The following is a 22,282-nucleotide window of genomic DNA, read 5'->3' on the forward strand; positions in this document are numbered from 1 at the left end:
CCCAAAATCAACATATGAAGACAATTAATCAAATGACGTTTCAATTTTATGCATAGGATCAACAATCCTTCCTTTTTAACCTACTTATTGGGACCCTTGGGGGTCCATAGGAATATCCCTCTACTCGTGGACCTAATATCAAAAATGACAATTAACCTGACCGTTCCCATACGTCGTCCGGTAATGGGTGCCCAAAAATACTGCTTCGATACCCTATCTGGTATAAGGGTGAATCATATCTCCCAAAACCCTTCCGGTATGGGATTTCTCAGTCTCGTCCGACTTAAGAACTGTCCATGGTAGGGTTCTTTATGTACCAGGTCCGTCCACATTTTTCTAGGATGTCTAGTAAGCTTTCATTTATTTAGATTCTCGTCATCCAAATAACCAATAGCATACGAATGTCTATTTTCATTTTAACTGATCAATTTAAATGACATTTAAACAAGGGATATAATTTATCATAACCAATAATCGAGTAATTAGATAACCAAATAAACAATACATAAGGAACAAAATAAACCAGATAATCGAAAAGACCATCAAAACTATCAATTTAAATATGCACAATATAATAGTAAGTAATTTAGGCAGTACAGAAAAATAAGCAAGAAAAACAAGACAAAGGTAGGACAATTATACACTGACCAGTTATTGGCTTTACTGGTGACCTGGATTTAATTAATAAGGAATTTCTAATATTTACAAATATATCGTTATCATTTATTAAACTTTAATTAACCGAAACGGGAGAAAAATGTGAGGAATTCTTACTACAGCTCGTTGTTCGAAATACTACCTTTTTCACTGCACTTCCTATCTCAAGGTTTTTGAATTTTTTTTGCGAAAATCAAAACACGCATCACGTATTTCAAAATATCCCAAAAAGGTTAAAAATAAGGATTTTAAAATTTTTTGGCCCACGGTGGTGTCTCCTCTTGGCCTGGTTATTTTCGGTCAGTTTCGATCGATTTCGGCCAATTTTGTATGAAAACCTGCAAAAAATACAAGATTAGGCGGCCTCTGTTGGTTGAAAGAAGGGGAAAATTGAAACTCACCGGCGGAGCAGTTTTTCGATGCGACGACTCCGTTGTTCCTCTCTCGCGGCTGGGGATTTCCTTCAGTCGACATGCACCAAAAATGAGTTAGGAATTAAATGGTTGAAAGATTGAAAGGAATGGAAAGTGGGATCGGCCTCACCGGAGTAGTTTTTGGGTCGTGGCTGCAGCATCTCAGCCAAACTTTGCTCTCGATTTTCGGCTTCCCTTTTGGCTTTTTGGCTTCAATATGGGTGTGGAGAGACTTAAAATTAAATCCTAAAGCAAAAGAGGAAAAAAACTCACCTCCCCAATATCGGCGGCGGCTCTAGTGCGACGGTGACGGCGGTTGATTTTCCTTTCGGTCGCCCATCTTTTTCTTCTTCTCCAGTGGCCTCCGGTGCAGCTAGGGCTAGGGTTTCGAGGATGTGATGCTTATATTCCTTCTCTGCGTCGATCTGGACCGTCTGTGCAGGGACACATGGCTCACTCTCTGGCATTAGATCTCTCTTTTTTGGGAAATTAATCTGGACCGCACGATTAGATTATTTTATGTAATTGAGATATTTTATCTAACCCTCTATCACCTTCGAGATACTAAAGATAACGTTGTAGAGTGAGTGGTGATACAGAAAAAATTTGTGAAGTTATACTCTAAGATTAAGGTTACTATTTGGTACTTTTATTTAGTAATATAGGTAAGGAAATTTAGAGTATCGTATATATATTTATGTTTTACATGTAAGGGATGTAACACTTGTGCGACTCTGTTATAATTAATAAAGTTAAGTTATTTTATTTAATTCGAATTTATATGATTTAAATAACTATGTTCTGTTTATTATTCTATAAGACGAGATTTGGTCCGTGACAGTTTTTATGTTTTTTTTTTTAAATAATTTTATATGCAATATGATAGTTTATATACCAAATATCTATTTAAATTCTTAGAAGACAAATATAATTTATTTTTTTATTTGATTATAATAACGTATTAAATAATCTTAAATATCAAAATATACATATCTACTTAATATGATGATATATGCAGTTATCTATTTAAATCTTCTAAATATACGAGTAGAATTTAATTTGTAGTTGAGTACAAGTTAGGTATACAATAATGTTTAAATATATTACAATAGATGAATGTGTTAACATATATAATACTGATTTTTTTAAAAAATAGAGAAATAAATTTTAATTTTTAGTGTAGTACAAATTAATTATGTAGTAAATAACTTTTAAATATAAAAATACTGATAATATGGTAAAAGTATTTTATGAATATATTGTAGTGATTCTAATTGCTGAATTCACTGATAAATTGTCTACCTAACTTTATAAATAGTCAATCTACTATAAAAATTACATTGGAAAAAATATGATTGTCACTCCATTATTCTTTTTATAGTTTTCATTAATCTTTTTTGAATATTAAGTATCGAAATTTACTAAGATAAAAACACTTCTCACCACCTCATCTGCTGAGGTGTCCAACACTTCTAGAATTTTTATTTTTTTATTTTTTTGTCATTTAGGTTCTTTTTATTTATAAAATGTCCCTAAATTTAAATCTTTTCTTCATTCAAGTCCCTAAGACTCTAATTTATAATAATATTGTGTTTTAATTAATTACATAAATTTTAAACATGTTTATACACTCAATTCAATAATTAATTTCATTCACGGGGTTATAATTAGTGTAAAAATCTTCTATGAATACGACCTATATACTATAATTTTTATAATTGTTGATTCGTAGGTAAATCTTCTACCACACTTTATCACAAAGAAAAAATAGTCTGTCTACTTTGAAAATTACCCATGAAAAAATATGATTGCCCAATACGGTCACTCGATTATTTTTTGTGTTATAATTTTCATTAATCTTTTTCAAATACTAAGTGTTGAAATTCAGATAAAATAATAAAAATTTACTAGAATTTAATATCAACTATTTATTAATTAAAAATCTACTAAAATAAGAAAATTAAATTGAACGTTCTAATGAAAATGGAATTACCTAATTATCGACTAATTAGCTATGAAATGGCCCGGAACGTTAACGAAAATGAATTTATATCTTAAATATAGAAGCAAATAGTAAAATTAGGGTTTACATTCTTTACACAGTAAATTAGAATTCTCAATAGGTCTACATGAATGTCCCTTCTACATTTGTTTATGAAAAGACAAATGGTAATTAAAAATAAATAAATAGATATCCTAGGGGTTAACCTTCACTAAAAGTTAAAGGGAGTCCGGGAGGTGAACTATTCCCCACCCTCCTGCTGATTTGGATCTGGATCTTAGTCTTTTTTATATGAAATAGTTAATAAAAGAGTGAGCTACACTAGCCGAGTAAGAATATCATATTAATCACTGATACGGAAAACTGAATGTTGGTAAAAATCACAAAACAACTAATGGAGCCATTGATTAAGTAAATACTTTTATCTCTAAAGCATTTTATTCTATACTTACCGTTTACAAGTTTTTTTTTCCCAAAATCAACATATGAAGACAATTAACCAAATGACGTTTCAATTTTATGCATAGGATCAACAATCCTTCCTTTTTAACCTACTTATTGGGACCCTTGGGGGTCCATAGGAATATCTCTCTACTCGTGGACCTAATATCAAAAATGACAATTAACCTGACCGTTCCCATACGCCGTCCGGTAATGGGTGCCCAAAAATACTGTTTCGATACCCTATCTGGTATAAGGGTGAATCATATCTCCCAAAACCCTTCCGGTATGGGACTTCTCAGTCTCGTCTGACTTAAGAGGTATTTTGAATTGAAGGCCATTAAGAACTATTCCCAAGTGACTGGAACGGGCAGGATGGTCTGCTTGAGCTACTACCAGCGACCACCTTCTCCAACGAGCATGTAGGTGGTAAGTACAATCTTCTGTTCAAGAACTACTCTAAGAGTTATAAAGGTCTTCTCTATCTCAGCTAACCAATACTCCACATCTTCAAATGTGGATACCCTTGCAAAAGTAATTGGATCTAGTCTTTTATACATTTCAATATAGTCTAGGTCCATCATGAAGTGGAACTGGGTCCCGTGAAAGAGGGAATGGATTGTATTGGGGAGGGACCGAGTGGCCTTGTGGTGGTGTAATATGATACGGTGAAAGGACGAGATTGTATTGTGGTGATGCCGAATGATGCGATGGAGGCACCAGATTGTACTGTGGCGGTATCGGATGATACGGTGGAGGAGCAGGGTTATATCGGGGTGGCTCTAGATATTTCTGCTGCAAGGGTGGCTAAGACTGTGGCAGTGGGGGAGGGTCAGGCATCTCCCTCATTTCCTTCCGGGCCTGCTAGGCAGAGATGAGTCTCTCCAGCATCTCAAAGAGTCGATCAACATCCTCTCAAAACGAGCCATCCTGGGCTGCTCGGTTTAGTGGGATCTTCATTTCCTCATATCTTTGTACATTCACTTCACAAGGAATGGCTGAGCGATAGTTATATTTGGTGTTTTTAAGTCTTTGTGTAATAAATGATTTCGAGGAACGCGGCTCTGATACCAACTAAAATGGCCTGGAACCTTAAAAGAAGTGAATTTATATTTTGAAATGCGGAAGCAAATAATAAAGTTAGGGTTTACATTTCTTACACACTAAATTTTAATGCTCAATAGGGTTACAGAAATATCTTTTCTACATTTGTTCATGAAAAGACAAACGGTAATTAAAAATAAATAAATAAATATCATAGAAGTTAACATTCACTATCACTTGAAGGGAGTCTGGGAGGTGAACTACTCACAACATTTTTGCTGATCGAGATCTAAATCTTGATTTTTTTGATTTGAAATGATTAATAAAATGGTAAACTAAACTAACCCAGTAAGAATACCATACTAATCACTGATATAGAAAATTCAAAATTGGTAAAAATTACAAAACAACTAATGGAGCCCATGATTAAGTAAATACATTTATCTCTTAAGTATTTTTTTCATACTTACCGTTTACAGGTTTTTTTGTTTCTCAAAATCAATAGATGAAAATAATTAACCAAATGACAGTTCAATTTTATGCAGAGGATCAGCAATCCTTCATTTTTAACCTACTTACTGGGACCTCTGGAATCTATAGGGATATCTCTCTATTCGTGGACCCAGTATCAAAATTGACAGTTAATCCAGCCGTCCCATACCCCGTCCGGTACGAGAGTGAACCATATATTCCAAATCTCTTCTGGTATGAGACTTTTCAAGTTTGTCCGACTGAAAAACTGTCCACGTTAGAGTTCTCTATGTACTAGGCATGTCCACCCTTTCCCAAGATGCCCAGTAAATTTTTATTTATTTAGATTCTCGTCATCCAAAGACATAATTTAAATATTATCTCCTCGTATATTAAACTATAAAAATAAATTAATATGACAATATAGATAATAATTATCTTTTTGAATTTGTAGAGTATAAAAGTAGAATTTAATTTTTAGTTGTCTAAAAATCATACACTCTATATTTTTAACTTTAAGAATAATTTTGAGAATAGATATATATATATACATGAAAATTATTTATTTAAATTTGAAAATATATAACAGTTATCTGTTCAATTTTTTTCATTTAAAAATAGTTTATTTTATTGGTTGAGTACAAATAAGATTTTTGCCTTAAATAAATTATTAATTACATATTTTTCTAGAAACACATTATAATTCCCGCAGATATTTTATAAAAAAATTTGAGGAAAATATGGTAACGAAAAATAAATAGGATTCTTTTTTTTCCCCCCCAATATGTAATTAATTTGCTTTTAAATATATTGTAAGTAATGTTATTCATGAAATTAACTCAAATAAGGAAATAATTCATTTATTTGTTGGAATTATTCGATTATTATATATATTTAATTTTTTAATTGACTTGAAATACTGAATTGCACTAAAAAAAATTACTGAGATTAACGCTAAACTTATCCTATGAGTTAAGTTATTTAAAAATATCATCTACCTACTCAGATTAAAACCAATACATTACGACTGTATATTAGAAATCTTAAATTTACTGAGGTTAAAATGGTTTAATCTACAATCTTGCTAACCCTAAAATGATGGTGCAAGTAGAGTGAATGACAAAATCTTTTATTTAGAGAGAAAGAAACTTGATTGAAAAGACAAGCTAGTATACAAACCCATGCGATCCTCCCATTTCCCTTCATCCATTCCCACACTTGAGAGTTAGCTAGTGTAACAATGGCTACGATGAGTTCAATTTCAAAAATTATTTTCTTGGCAACATGTCTCATTATTCATATGAGTTTGTCTTCTGCTGATTTTTACACCGTGGGTTATTCTCAAGATGATTTGACGTCTATCGAAAGACTTATACAACTCTTTGACTCGTGGATGTTGAAACACAATAAGATTTACGAGAGTATTGATGAAAAAATATACAGATTTGAGATTTTTAGAGATAATCTCATGTATATTGATGAGACAAACAAAAAGAATAATAGCTATTGGCTTGGATTAAACGGCTTTGCTGATTTAAGCAATGATGAATTCAAGAAAAAGTACGTTGGCTCTGTTGCTGAAGATTTTACAGGATTAGAACACTTCGACAACGAAGACTTTACTTATAAACATGTTACGAATTATCCTCAGAGCATTGATTGGAGAGCGAAAGGAGCCGTGACTCCTGTAAAAAATCAGGGTTCTTGTGGTACGACATTATTATTTTAATGAAATATTCTCTACATATATTATTAATTAACATATTCTATATGTTTTTATTAATTAACCACCTTTTATTTGAATTCTTTTTTTTTTCTGATAAACTAAAATACTTCAGGTAGTTGTTGGGCATTTTCAACTATTGCAACCGTCGAGGGAATAAACAAGATTGTAACTGGGAATTTACTAGAATTATCAGAGCAAGAATTGGTAGATTGTGACAAAAATAGCCACGGGTGTAAAGGAGGTTACCAGACAACTTCACTTCAATATGTAGCTGACAATGGTGTTCACACGAGTAAAGTGTATCCGTATCAGGCGAAGCAATGCAAATGTCGAGCTGAAGACAAGGTATAACTACATATTATATATAAATATAAAAAAATATTAATATTAGAGACATATGCTGTTGATTAGATAAGTGAACAACTAAATGTTAGTACTTATAATTTTTTTCTTGATTTAGAATGTTATATACATGCAAAACTTGTTATGTTCATTCAATTGCCTTTGGTTTTTGCAGCCAGGTCCGAAGGTGAAAATTTCTGGGTATAAACGTGTGCCGTCAAATTGTGAAACATCTTTCTTAGGAGCACTCGCAAATCAACCTTTAAGCGTCCTTGTTGAAGCTGGAGGAAAACCATTCCAGTTGTATAAATCGGTAATTATTGATCATTTAATTAGAGAAAGTAAATAATTAAAGAGTAAATAGAGATTAATTAATTTGATTTTACGAGTGACAGGGAGTTTTTGACGGACCATGCGGAACCAAATTAGATCATGCAGTAACAGCCGTAGGATACGGGACAAGTGATGGAAAAAATTACATAATCATAAAGAATTCATGGGGCTCAAAATGGGGCGAAAAAGGATACATGAGACTGAAAAGACAATCTGGCAACTGTCAGGGAACTTGCGGAGTATATAAAAGTTCCTACTATCCTTTTAAAGGATTTGCTAAGGATCTTGGCTTTCATACATACATATAAAATAAATTATCTACATACTTTGCTTGAGTGTTTTTAATATAAATAAATGATAAGATTAATAATCCTATATATCAAAGTTTGTTATGAAAAACTTTTGTATGGCTCTGTAACATATATGCTTGGTTGAAATAAACAAAAAAGTTACATATATTTTATATCCTCATTTATGTATTTGTTTCATAATTTCCCAAAAACAACTTCTTATTTTTAATTCTACCAAAGTAACGTTAAATAGCCATGCTTCTGTATCTTCGTTTTCTGATCTTGTCGCTTCGTACTCAGGTGAAATAATTCTTTAATTTCTTCATTGAATTTTTACTTAAATTAATTAATCAGCTGATTTTTTAAACTGAAAATTAATAAAACATTACTATACGATTAATATAAATATGCAGTAAAAGAAAAAAATGTAGTTATATTGTCATACTGCTTGTGAACGGTATGGTATGTAATGGTTCCGAAAATTTAAAATGAAATATATATAAAAAATTTGAGTGCGGAAGTGAAATAAAAGGTTCTAATTAATATCTGTTACACAATAACTTAAATGTACTAACAATATCAAAGAATAAGTCATGTAAAGGAAATACTAGAAATGAAAGACTATAAAGAAAACTATAAGATATCTAGGCATCTACCCGCCGTCTTCTTGTGGAATGGGCTCGGGAACCAAGTCCTCATGATCTGAAATGATTAAGTAAGGAATGAGCTACACTAGACTAGTAAAGACGTCACACTATATCACTGTCACAGAAGTAAAGGTTGGTAAAAAATAAAAAATAACCAATGGAGCACAAATTTTAAACAAATTCATTTATTAATAATCAAACCATTTACCGTCCATTTACCTCAGTGAGATTTATAAAAAATGACCCATAGAAACAATAACATCATAGATATCATGAATTCATATATAATCTGTAACATAGCACATGTCATACTTTATATTTCAATCATCAAACAGCAATTGCCCTCTTTTATCAGCCTACTAGTATCCATGAGGATCCATAGGGGTCCTCGTTATACGTGAACCATTCACTTTAACAAACTTAATTTTAGGGCCGTCCCCATATCCCGTTCGGTATAGGCGCCAAAATAATAAACTTTAATACCCCGTCCGGTATGAGGGTGAAGCGAGCCGTCCCCATACCCTGTTCAGTATGCACACCAAAATATTCCAGAGCAGAGCATTGCGCGATGGAGGCCGTCTGTAACACCCAAGAATTCTTTATTATTATTATTATTATTTTATTTTAATTAATTCTATATAAATATAATTAAGTATTAATAGAATTTAATTTATTTTAATTTATTTCAATCTATTTTAATAGAAATAATAATAATAAAAAGGGGTAAAAATTATTTAGAGATTTAATTGAAAATAATTTTGGGAAAAATGGGTGAAAATTTGGGTTATGAGGGTATTTTTGAAAGAAAATTTGAAAACCGGATGTCAAAACATAATTTAGAAAACTTGCACCACCTCAGCTGCCCGGTCAGTAGCCCCGGCCAACCAGGACGCGCCGCGTGGCAGAGACACTGACGGGGGAGGCCACGCGGAAGGGAGCCACGTGGGCAATCCGCGTGCGCACGATCGAACAGCTGAGATCCGTTCCCGGGCGCACGGACAGCTCAGATCAAAAACGCGCACGGACGGCCGAGATTGCACGCACGTGGACGGCTCAGATTGAATCGCGCACGGACAGCTCAGATTGTATCGCGATGAACGGTCCTGATTCATTTTCTATTTAATCGTGATCGGACGGTCTAGATTGAATCGCGATGAACTGCTCAGATTAAAAGCGGATGGTTATAAATAATCTCATCTGCACCTAAATCCTAACCCTAGCCGCCGAGCCCCTCACTGGAGAAGACAGCCCAGCCGCCGGGGAGCCGACCGCCGCCACCCGCCGCCGCACCGGAGCAATTTTCGACCGCCAAACGAGGTAAAAATTCTCCCCTTGGCTATAAATTTGATTCTACACCCACCTATGGCCAAATCATAGCCAAAACACCGGCCAATTGTCCGAAAAATGCCGCTGAAGCCCAGCGGCGCCATTGCGGTTTGTCTGAGTTTTTACCTCCGATGAGGCCCTTCCCGATTCTCGTTCGATGTAATTTTTCCACCATTGTGATCATCGTTCCCTCCTCTACAGGTTGAATAAAGCAAAACACCCAACCACAACGTAAGTCAGATGAGCCGCCGCACCAGAGAGCCCCACCGCCGGTAAGTTTCGATTTTCTGTGTTTTTTCAACCCGCCGAGGGCCCTACGTGTGTTTTCTCGCAGGAACTGATGCAAGTTTGGCTGAATTCGACCGGAAACGGCCAAAAACAGCAAACTTGAGGCGGATCGCTGCCGCGGGCGGCGGCGCCGTTACCGGGGCACAACGGAGCCGTTACCGAGGCACAGCGGAGCCGCCGTGCCAGAATTCTAAAATTGGCCAAGTAGGCCTTGGGTCTGATTTTTGAGTTATTTGGGACATATGTAGGTACCGTAAGCGCATTTCAGTTCCCGAGAAAAAATTCAGGAAATCTAGGGACTGCCCGTAGGTGCAGTGAAAATCCAGTTTTCGACTTCGAATCAGGTAAGGATCTCTCACCCTATTTTCTTTCACGGTATTGAAGTCTAAATAAATGATAAAACTGTATTTTGTACAAATTGAGTAGATATGTATAATTAATTACGATTGCTAATGAAGCTCGAATCGAACATATTTCTCTGTCAGTTTCTGTTTAATTTATTTTATAGTTTAAATGCATTATAGTATCTGGTTTATTTATTCTATGGTTTTGAATGCATGAATCATTGTTTACTTCATTACTGCTTGATTTTAGGAATCTAAGATATGTTTGCTTTGCTGGATGCACGTTACTTGTGTATGTATTCATGTTTGAGTTGGTAATGGAGACTAAGGACAAATAAGAATGGGATGTGATTTGATAAATGGATAAGATGACAGCCTCACTAGATATCTTGGGAGATGGTGGACGGACCAGGTTCATAGGGAACCCTACCGTGAACGTTGTCTCATATTAGACGGGGTATGAAGACTTGGTTATTTGGTGCTCATACCGGACGCGGTATGGGGACGGTCAGCTTCACCCTCATACAGGACGGAGTAATGACGTTTTTTATTTTGGCGTCCATACCGGACGAGGTATGGGGACGGTCTGCTTCACCCTCATACTGGACAGGGTATTGAGGTTTATTATTTTGGCACCCATACCGGACGGGGTATTGGGATGACCCTGGAATTAAGTTTGTTAAAGGGAATGGTTCACGTGTAGCGGGGACCCCTATAGATCCCCATGAATAATTAGTAGGCTGATAAAAGAGGGCAATTGTTGTTTGATGATTTGAATATAAAAGTATGATATGTGCTATGTTACAGATTATATATGAATTCATGATATTTATAATATTATTGTTTCCATAGGAGTTTTTTATAAATTCCACTGCGGTAAGTGGACGGTAAATAGTTTGATTATTAATAAATGAATTTGTTTAAAATTTATGTTCCATTAGTTTTTTTTTTTATTTTCTACCAACCTTTACTTCTGTGACGATAGAGAGCAAGTGAGAGCAGCAGAGAAGAAAGAGAAAAGCTATTTTGGATTTCTTGTTTCTTTTTTTGCGGGGAGCGGTGACACTTGGGTTCATATAAATGCGCCACGTCAGCTGAGAATTTTGAATTTACTTTGAAACGTTTTCAACGGAAATTCAAATGTTTGTAATAGATTTCTATTACACTTAATCTCGTAACTATATTTTGTTTCTCACTTCTTTATGTGATTAGGTTGTCATCAAGAAAGATACAAAAGCATGTAATAGATTTCTATTTACAACTGACCCTATATAATCTGCATTAATATAAGCTTCTAAAAGTAATTTGTCATTTTTTTTTAACATGATTCCTTTTTCTACTAACCTTTTAAATATTGCAGTATTCTGTAGGTTGCTTGTACATGTACTTCTTTTGTATTGTACATGAATTGACTTACAACACTTAATGGTTAGATGATGTTTGGTCTTGTGTGGAATAGGTAGGTAGATCATCTTCCAACTAATATCTGATACATTTTCTTATTTACTAGAATATCTTCCTCAGTTATTCCTAGTTTGTAGTTAGGATCAATAGAAGTATTAGCTGGTTTGCATGTTAACCTGCTAGTGTCTTTTAGTAGTGTCTTATAATTTTCTTTATAGTCTTTCATTTCTAGTATTTCCTTTAGAGGACTTATTATTTGATATTGTTAGTACGTTTAAGTTATTGTGTAAGGGATATTAATCAGAATCTTTTATTTCACTTCCGCACTCATATTTTTTATATACATTTCCTTTTAAATTTTCGGTATCGTTACACCGTCTATTTCTGAGGAAACATGGTGATATTGAGGACATTTGGGTTTGGAAGGCCGTCTGTCTCTGAGCATTAAGCTTCGACAGATAACCCTAAGCTGAGGAGATAGAGAACTCTGAGTCGACAAGCAGAAAAGAGTCAGTCAGTGAACAGAATAAGGGATAGAAAGGTCTTTTATGCTACTAACAATCTTGCAGATTTGGACCCCTTTATTTGGGTAAGATTTCATGTAACCCCGACCTCAACCAAATATTGTTGAAAAATCTTTTTCTTTTTCTTTTTCTTTCTGCACCGAAGAAAGCATTAGGGTTACTAATTGTTAGTGATGCTTACTAGCTGTTAACGTGGAGTCTGACTAGGTTAGGATTCTTTGATTCCTTTAAAGAGGTTACAAGATTGTAAATGCATGCTTTCCAATGTAAGTTTTCTCATTTTGATTAAAGAGAAAACACCCCATTCTGGCCTTGTATTTACACAACAATATAATGACGCTTGGGTGGAGTTGAACCAGAATTTTGTCAATAGGTATTGTGTGATAGTTTTTCTTTGCGTTTGACATTTCCTATTAAGCATGAAGATGGTGAATTATAGCTAGAATTACAGTTTGGATTGTAAAGGCTCAAAACTTACTTGAAATGAAATATTGAATTAATAAAATAAAAGCAGAAGTAATTAAGAGTTTAAAGTTTACATTTTTTACATAGTAAATTTGATTGCCCAATTAGAATATAGAAATATCCTTTTTAGGAAATTAAAATAATAGAAAATAGATATGTAACTAAAATCTTATAGGGTCATCTTCTGCTGAGCAGCTCTGATGGAATGCGAGAGACAACTTTTAGTTGTTATCTTTATTGTTGTTCAAGATCTGGATATTAGTTTTCCTAATCTGAAATGATTAAATAAGGGGGATGAGTTACACTAACCCAGTAAAAATGTTAATACTTAACACCAACACAAAAAATCAAAGATCGATAAAAATCATAAAACAACTAATAGATTCATTTTCCTTTTTAAGTAAATTTATTTAATTAAAAAAATGTAAGTTTTCATACTCATCTTTTTAGTTCTCAAATTCGACTTGTGAAGATAATAATCAATTTAACAATTTATCATACATTCAAAGAAACAATAATCATCAACTTTACTTTTTTACTTACTTACTAGTACCTTTAGAGGTCCATAGAGGTTCCCCATACACGTAGACCCAATACCCAATTTTTTGATTAATAGGTCGTCCCTATACATCGTGCGGTATGAGGCTGAACAAATACTTCCCAACTCCTTTCAGTATGGGACTTCCCAGCCTCGTTCGACTAAGATAATGTCCACCGTAAGGTTTGCCAATGTATCAGGTCCGTACATTCTTTTCCATGATACCCGATAAGTCCTTTAGCATACGTGTTCATACCATCCACCAACCACCAATCATACACAATCAACCATTTCATATTTACAAAACAATAGAGCGACAGAAACTATAAATTAATAGCTTAACAATTAAGGGAGACATGATCAAGGCATTTATTGCAAATCAATCAACAGATAGAGACAAAATGGCCAGATAAACTAATAAACAAGAAAGCAATTAAAATTAATAAATTAAAGCACGCAATGTAATAGTAAGCAATTTAGGCAGTATAGGTATAAATAGGCAACACGGATAAGGTAGGACAATTATACACTGACCAGTTATTGGCTTTACTGGTGACCTGGATTTAATTAATAAGGAATTTCTAATATTTACAAATATATCGTTATCATTTATTAAACTTTAATTAACCGAAACGGGAGAAAAATGTGAGGAATTCTTACTACAGCTCGTTGTTCGAAATACTACCTTTTTCACTGCACTTCCTATCTCAAGGTTTTTGAATTTTTTTTGCGAAAATCAAAACACGCATCACGTATTTCAAAATATCCCAAAAAGGTTAAAAATAAGGATTTTAAAATTTTTTGGCCCACGGTGGTGTCTCCTCTTGGCCTGGTTATTTTCGGTCAGTTTCGATCGATTTCGGCCAATTTTGTATGAAAACCTGCAAAAAATACAAGATTAGGCGGCCTCTGTTGGTTGAAAGAAGGGGAAAATTGAAACTCACCGGCGGAGCAGTTTTTCGATGCGACGACTCCGTTGTTCCTCTCTCGCGGCTGGGGATTTCCTTCAGTCGACATGCACCAAAAATGAGTTAGGAATTAAATGGTTGAAAGATTGAAAGGAATGGAAAGTGGGATCGGCCTCACCGGAGTAGTTTTTGGGTCGTGGCTGCAGCATCTCAGCCAAACTTTGCTCTCGATTTTCGGCTTCCCTTTTGGCTTTTTGGCTTCAATATGGGTGTGGAGAGACTTAAAATTAAATCCTAAAGCAAAAGAGGAAAAAAACTCACCTCCCCAATATCGGCGGCGGCTCTAGTGCGACGGTGACGGCGGTTGATTTTCCTTTCGGTCGCCCATCTTTTTCTTCTTCTCCAGTGGCCTCCGGTGCAGCTAGGGCTAGGGTTTCGAGGATGTGATGCTTATATTCCTTCTCTGCGTCGATCTGGACCGTCTGTGCAGGGACACATGGCTCACTCTCTGGCATTAGATCTCTCTTTTTTGGGAAATTAATCTGGACCGCACGATTAGATTATTTTATGTAATTGAGATATTTTATCTAACCCTCTATCACCTTCGAGATACTAAAGATAACGTTGTAGAGTGAGTGGTGATACAGAAAAAATTTGTGAAGTTATACTCTAAGATTAAGGTTACTATTTGGTACTTTTATTTAGTAATATAGGTAAGGAAATTTAGAGTATCGTATATATATTTATGTTTTACATGTAAGGGATGTAACACTTGTGCGACTCTGTTATAATTAATAAAGTTAAGTTATTTTATTTAATTCGAATTTATATGATTTAAATAACTATGTTCTGTTTATTATTCTATAAGACGAGATTTGGTCCGTGACAGTTTTTATGTTTTTTTTTTTAAATAATTTTATATGCAATATGATAGTTTATATACCAAATATCTATTTAAATTCTTAGAAGACAAATATAATTTATTTTTTTATTTGATTATAATAACGTATTAAATAATCTTAAATATCAAAATATACATATCTACTTAATATGATGATATATGCAGTTATCTATTTAAATCTTCTAAATATACGAGTAGAATTTAATTTGTAGTTGAGTACAAGTTAGGTATACAATAATGTTTAAATATATTACAATAGATGAATGTGTTAACATATATAATACTGATTTTTTTAAAAAATAGAGAAATAAATTTTAATTTTTAGTGTAGTACAAATTAATTATGTAGTAAATAACTTTTAAATATAAAAATACTGATAATATGGTAAAAGTATTTTATGAATATATTGTAGTGATTCTAATTGCTGAATTCACTGATAAATTGTCTACCTAACTTTATAAATAGTCAATCTACTATAAAAATTACATTGGAAAAAATATGATTGTCACTCCATTATTCTTTTTATAGTTTTCATTAATCTTTTTTGAATATTAAGTATCGAAATTTACTAAGATAAAAACACTTCTCACCACCTCATCTGCTGAGGTGTCCAACACTTCTAGAATTTTTATTTTTTTATTTTTTTGTCATTTAGGTTCTTTTTATTTATAAAATGTCCCTAAATTTAAATCTTTTCTTCATTCAAGTCCCTAAGACTCTAATTTATAATAATATTGTGTTTTAATTAATTACATAAATTTTAAACATGTTTATACACTCAATTCAATAATTAATTTCATTCACGGGGTTATAATTAGTGTAAAAATCTTCTATGAATACGACCTATATACTATAATTTTTATAATTGTTGATTCGTAGGTAAATCTTCTACCACACTTTATCACAAAGAAAAAATAGTCTGTCTACTTTGAAAATTACCCATGAAAAAATATGATTGCCCAATACGGTCACTCGATTATTTTTTGTGTTATAATTTTCATTAATCTTTTTCAAATACTAAGTGTTGAAATTCAGATAAAATAATAAAAATTTACTAGAATTTAATATCAACTATTTATTAATTAAAAATCTACTAAAATAAGAAAATTAAATTGAACGTTCTAATGAAAATGGAATTACCTAATTATCGACTAATTAGCTATGAAATGGCCCGGAACGTTAACGAAAATGAATTTATATCTTAAATATAGAAGCAAATAGTAAAATTAGGGTTTACATTCTTTACACAGTAAATTAGAATTCTCAATAGGTCTACATGAATGTCCCTTCTACATTTGTTTATGAAAAGACAAATGGTAATTAAAAATAAATAAATAGATATCCTAGGGGTTAACCTTCACTAAAAGTTAAAGGGAGTCCGGGAGGTGAACTATTCCCCACCCTCCTGCTGATTTGGATCTGGATCTTAGTCTTTTTTATATGAAATAGTTAATAAAAGAGTGAGCTACACTAGCCGAGTAAGAATATCATATTAATCACTGATACGGAAAACTGAATGTTGGTAAAAATCACAAAACAACTAATGGAGCCATTGATTAAGTAAATACTTTTATCTCTAAAGCATTTTATTCTATACTTACCGTTTACAAGTTTTTTTTTCCCAAAATCAACATATGAAGACAATTAACCAAATGACGTTTCAATTTTATGCATAGGATCAACAATCCTTCCTTTTTAACCTACTTATTGGGACCCTTGGGGGTCCATAGGAATATCTCTCTACTCGTGGACCTAATATCAAAAATGACAATTAACCTGACCGTTCCCATACGCCGTCCGGTAATGGGTGCCCAAAAATACTGTTTCGATACCCTATCTGGTATAAGGGTGAATCATATCTCCCAAAATCCTTCCGGTATGGGACTTCTCAGTCTCGTCTGACTTAAGAGGTATTTTGAATTGAAGGCCATTAAGAACTATTCCCAAGTGACTGGAACGGGCAGGATGGTCTGCTTGAGCTACTACCAGCGACCACCTTCTCCAACGAGCATGTAGGTGGTAAGTACAATCTTCTGTTCAAGAACTACTCTAAGAGTTATAAAGGTCTTCTCTATCTCAGCTAACCAATACTCGACATCTTCAAATGTGGATACCCTTGCAAAAGTAATTGGATCTAGTCTTTTATACATTTCAATATAGTCTAGGTCCATCATGCAGTGGAACTGGGTCCCGTGAAAGAGGGAATGGATTGTATTGGGGAGGGACCGAGTGGCCTTGTGGTGGTGTAATATGATACGGTGAAAGGACGAGATTGTATTGTGGTGATGCCGAATGATGCGATGGAGGCACCAGATTGTACTGTGGCGGTATCAGATGATACGGTGGAGGAGCAGGGTTATATCGGGGTGGCTCTAGATATTTCTGCTGCAAGGGTGGCTAAGACTGTGGCAGTGGGGGAGGGTCAGGCATCTCCCTCATTTCCTTCCGGGCCTGCTAGGCAGAGATGAGTCTCTCCAGCATCTCAAAGAGTCGATCAACATCCTCTCAAAACGAGCCATCCCGGGCTGCTCGGTTTAGTGGGATCTTCATTTCCTCATATCTTTGTACATTCACTTCACAAGGAATGGCTGAGCGATAGTTATATTTGGTGTTTTTAAGTCTTTGTGTAATAAATGATTTCGAGGAACGCGGCTCTGATACCAACTAAAATGGCCTGGAACCTTAAAAGAAGTGAATTTATATTTTGAAATGCGGAAGCAAATAATAAAGTTAGGGTTTACATTTCTTACACACTAAATTTTAATGCTCAATAGGGTTACAGAAATATCTTTTCTACATTTGTTCATGAAAAGACAAACGGTAATTAAAAATAAATAAATAAATATCATAGAAGTTAACCTTCACTATCACTTGAAGGGAGTCTGGGAGGTGAACTACTCACAACATTTTTGCTGATCGAGATCTAAATCTTGATTTTTTTGATTTGAAATGATTAATAAAATGGTAAACTAAACTAACCCAGTAAGAATACCATACTAATCACTGATATAGAAAATTCAAAATTGGTAAAAATTACAAAACAACTAATGGAGCCCATGATTAAGTAAATACATTTATCTCTTAAGTATTTTTTTCATACTTACCGTTTACAGATTTTTTTGTTTCTCAAAATCAATAGATGAAAATAATTAACCAAATGACAGTTCAATTTTATGCAGAGGATCAACAATCCTTCATTTTTAACCTACTTACTGGGACCTCAGGAATCTATAGGGATATCTCTCTATTCGTGGACCCAGTATCAAAATTGACAGTTAATCCAGCCGTCCCATACCCCGTCCGGTACGAGAGTGAACCATATATTCCAAATCTCTTCTGGTATGAGACTTTTCAAGTTTGTCCGACTGAAAAACTGTCCACGTTAGAGTTCTCTATGTACTAGGCATGTCCACCCTTTCCCAAGATGCCCAGTAAATTTTTATTTATTTAGATTCTCGTCATCCAAAGACATAATTTAAATATTATCTCCTCGTATATTAAACTATAAAAATAAATTAATATGACAATATAGATAATAATTATCTTTTTGAATTTTTAGAGTATAAAAGTAGAATTTAATTTTTAGTTGACTAAAAATCATACACTCTATATTTTTAAATTTAAGAATAAGTTTGACAATAGATATATATATATACATGAAAATTATTATTTAAATTTTGAAAATATATAACAGTTATCTGTTCAATTTTTTTAATTTAAAAATAGTTTATTTTATTGGTTGACTACAAATAAGATTTTTGCCTTAAATAAATTATTAATTACATATTTTTCTAGAAACACATTATAATTCCTGCAGATATTTTATAAAAAAATTTGAGGAAAATATGGTAACGAAAAATAAATAGGATTCTTTTTTTTCCCCCCCAATATGTAATTAATTTGCTTTTAAATATATTGTAAGTAAGGTTATTCATGAAATTAACTCAAATAAGGAAATAATTCATTTATTTGTTGGAATTATTCGATTATTATATATATTTAATTTTTTAATTGACTTGAAATACTGAATTGCACTAAAAAAAATTACTGAGATTAACGCTAAACTTATCCTATGAGTTAAGTTATTTAAAAATATCATCTACCTACTCAGATTAAAACCAATACATTACGACTGTATATTAGAAATCCTAAATTCACTGAGGTTAAAATGGTTTAATCTACAATCTTGCTAACCCTAAAATGATGGTGCAAGTAGAGTGAATGACAAGATCTTTTATTTAGAGAGAAAGAAACTTGATTGAAAAGACAAGCTAGTATATAAACCCATGCGATCCTCCCATTTCCCTTCATCCATTCCCACTCTTGAGAGTTAGCTAGTGTTACAATGGCTACGATGAGTTCAATTTCAAAAATTATTTTCTTGGCAACATGTCTCATTATTCATATGGGTTTGTCTTCTGCTGATTTTTACACCGTGGGTTATTCTCAAGATGACTTGACGTCTATCGAAAGACTTATACAACTCTTTGACTCGTGGATGTTGAAACACAATAAGATTTACGAGAGTATTGATGAAAAAATATACAGATTTGAGATTTTTAGAGATAATCTCATGTATATTGATGAGACAAACAAAAAGAATAATAGCTATTGGCTTGGATTAAACGGCTTTGCTGATTTAAGCAATGATGAATTCAAGAAAAAGTACGTTGGCTTTGTTGCTGAAGATTTTACAGGATTAGAACACTTCGACAACGAAGACTTTACTTATAAACATGTTACGAATTATCCTCAGAGCATTGATTGGAGAGCGAAAGGAGCCGTGACTCCTGTAAAAAATCAGGGTGCTTGTGGTACGACATTATTATTTTAATGAAATATTCTCTACTTATATTATTAATTAACATATTCTATATGTTTTTATTAATTAACTACCTTTTATTTGAATTCTTTTTTTTTCTGATAAACTAAAATACTTCAGGTAGTTGTTGGGCATTTTCAACTATTGCAACTGTCGAGGGAATAAACAAGATTGTAACTGGGAATTTACTAGAATTATCAGAGCAAGAATTGGTAGATTGTGACAAACATAGCTACGGGTGTAAAGGAGGTTACCAGACAACTTCACTTCAATATGTAGCTAACAATGGTGTTCACACGAGTAAAGTGTATCCGTATCAGGCGAAGCAATACAAATGTCGAGCTACAGACAAGGTATAACTACATATTATATATAAATATAAAAAAAATATTAATATTAGAGACATATGCTGTTGATTAGATAAGTGAACAACTAAATGTTAGTACTTATAATTTTTTTCTTGATTTCGAATGTTATATACATGCAAAAATTGTTATGTTCATTCAATTGCCTTTGGTTTTTGCAGCCAGGTCCGAAGGTGAAAATTACTGGGTATAAACGTGTGCCGTCAAATTGTGAAACATCTTTCTTAGGAGCACTCGCAAATCAACCTTTAAGCGTCCTTGTTGAAGCTGGAGGAAAACCATTCCAGTTGTATAAATCGGTAATTATTGATCATTTAATTAGAGAAAGTAAATAATTAAAGAGTAAATAGAGATTAATTAATTTGATTTTACGAGTGACAGGGAGTTTTTGACGGACCATGCGGAACCAAATTAGATCATGCAGTAACAGCCGTAGGATACGGGACAAGTGATGGAAAAAATTACATAATCATAAAGAATTCATGGGGCCCAAATTGGGGCGAAAAAGGATACATGAGACTGAAAAGACAATCTGGCAACAGTCAAGGAACTTGCGGAGTATATAAAAGTTCCTACTATCCTTTTAAAGGATTTGCTAAGGATCTTGGCTTTCATACATACGTATAAAATAAATTATCTACATACTTTACTTGAGTGTTTTTAATATAAATAAATGATAGGATTAATAATCCTATATATCAAAGTTTGTTATGACAAACTTTTGTATGGCTCTGTAACATATATGCTTGGTTGAAATAAACAAAAAAGTTACTTATATTTTATATCCTCATTTATGTATTTGTTTCATAATTTCCCAAAAACAACTTCTTATTTTTAATTCTACCAAAGTAACGTTAAATAGCCATGCTTCTGTATCTTCGTTTTCTGATCTTGTCGCTTCGTACTCGGGTGAAATAATTCTTTAATTTCTTCATTGAATTTTTACTTAAATTAATTAATCAGCTGATTTTGTAAACTGAAAATTAATAAAACATTACTATACGATTAATATAAATATGCAGTAAAAGAAAAAATGTAGTTATATTGTCGTACTGCTTGTGAACGGTATGGTATGTAATGGTTCCGAAAATTTAAAATGAAATATATATAAAAAATTTGAGTGCAGAAGTAAAATAAAAGGTTCCGATTAATATCTGTTACACAATAACTTAAACGTACTAACAATATCAAAGAATAAGTCATGTAAAGGAAATACTAGAAATGAAAGACTATAAAGAAAACTATAATATATCTAGGCATCTACCCGCCGTCTTCTTGTGGAATGGGCTCGGGAACCAAGTCCTCATGATCTGAAATTATTAAGTAAGGAATGAGCTACACTAGACTAGTAAAGACGTCACACTATATCACTGTCACATAAGTAAAGGTTGGTAAAAAATCAAAAACAACCAATGAATCACAAAATTTACTTTACCTCTTAATTTTTGTCAATCAAAATAATAAAATTTTTTATTTTTAAATTATTATAATTATTTTAAATAGAAAAAGGTAACCGCCATAAAATATTATTCTTGTTTAAAAAATATAATAAATTTATAAAAAATTCCTCTAATTTGATCATTGATACCTCACAAATATATTAGAGATTAAGTATTAAATTTTATTAAATTAAATATTATAATTTAATCACTGTCAATTTATAATATACATGTAAAATAATAAATTTTATGTCTTCAGTAAAATGCGAATTTAATTATTAAATTACTGTATTGTTGATAATTAAAATACAAAAGTCTTTAGCATTTTATTTCTAAAAAACCTAATAAAATGAAAATACGAAAATTACAAAAGAAGGCAAGGAAAAAAATGAGAAATTTAGTGGTTCAGCGTGTTAATTTTACTTATGCTCTGTGTCTTCCCGCAAATCCGAGTAAAACATACCCTAATTTTTATATAAAAAACAATAATAGAATGATGAAGTTTAAAAAAAAAGATGGGAGTTTTTTTTTTTAAAAAAAAAAAAAAAGAAACACTAGAAAACCTAAACTTACTTTGCATCCCTCTGTTTCT

General features: G+C 32.8%; 2 protein-coding genes across 2 annotated transcripts; both read left to right on the forward strand.

Annotated features, from left to right (window-relative positions):
* Positions 1-6,229: 6,229 nt before the first annotated feature.
* LOC110825698 (chymopapain-like) lies at positions 6,230-7,887 on the forward strand. The gene is made up of 4 exons (XM_022056181.2): positions 6,230-6,737; positions 6,867-7,099; positions 7,272-7,409; positions 7,492-7,887. Exons 1-4 carry the CDS (start codon positions 6,269-6,271, stop codon positions 7,735-7,737), a joined length of 1,086 nt encoding a protein of 361 aa, XP_021911873.2. The 5' UTR covers positions 6,230-6,268; the 3' UTR covers positions 7,738-7,887.
* Positions 7,888-19,361: 11,474 nt separating this feature from the next.
* LOC110826048 (chymopapain-like) lies at positions 19,362-21,028 on the forward strand. Its single transcript, XM_022056627.2, has 4 exons — positions 19,362-19,878; positions 20,007-20,239; positions 20,413-20,550; positions 20,633-21,028. The coding sequence occupies exons 1-4, from the start codon at positions 19,410-19,412 to the stop codon at positions 20,876-20,878; spliced, it is 1,086 nt and encodes a 361-aa protein (XP_021912319.2). The 5' UTR covers positions 19,362-19,409; the 3' UTR covers positions 20,879-21,028.
* The last annotated feature ends 1,254 nt before the right edge of the window (positions 21,029-22,282 follow it).

This window comes from Carica papaya, chromosome 1 (genome assembly GCF_054855325.1).
Source record: "Carica papaya isolate Zhongbai chromosome 1, ASM5485532v1, whole genome shotgun sequence".
Classification (NCBI taxonomy): domain Eukaryota; kingdom Viridiplantae; phylum Streptophyta; class Magnoliopsida; order Brassicales; family Caricaceae; genus Carica; species Carica papaya.

What these genes read in the sequence shown, in the direction of transcription:
- LOC110825698 (XM_022056181.2), top strand. Translation starts at nt 6,269, where the DNA reads ATGGCTACGATGAGTTCAATTTCAAAAATTATTTTCTTGGCAACATGT. An exon ending in AAAAAATCAGGGTTCTTGTG is followed by an intron (nt 6,738 to 6,866) that starts GTACGACATTAT and finishes AAAATACTTCAG; the next exon opens with GTAGTTGTTGGGCATTTTCA. An exon ending in CATTCCAGTTGTATAAATCG is followed by an intron (nt 7,410 to 7,491) that starts GTAATTATTGAT and finishes TACGAGTGACAG; the next exon opens with GGAGTTTTTGACGGACCATG.
- LOC110826048 (XM_022056627.2), top strand. Translation starts at nt 19,410, where the DNA reads ATGGCTACGATGAGTTCAATTTCAAAAATTATTTTCTTGGCAACATGT. An exon ending in AAAAAATCAGGGTGCTTGTG is followed by an intron (nt 19,879 to 20,006) that starts GTACGACATTAT and finishes AAAATACTTCAG; the next exon opens with GTAGTTGTTGGGCATTTTCA. An exon ending in AATGTCGAGCTACAGACAAG is followed by an intron (nt 20,240 to 20,412) that starts GTATAACTACAT and finishes TGGTTTTTGCAG; the next exon opens with CCAGGTCCGAAGGTGAAAAT.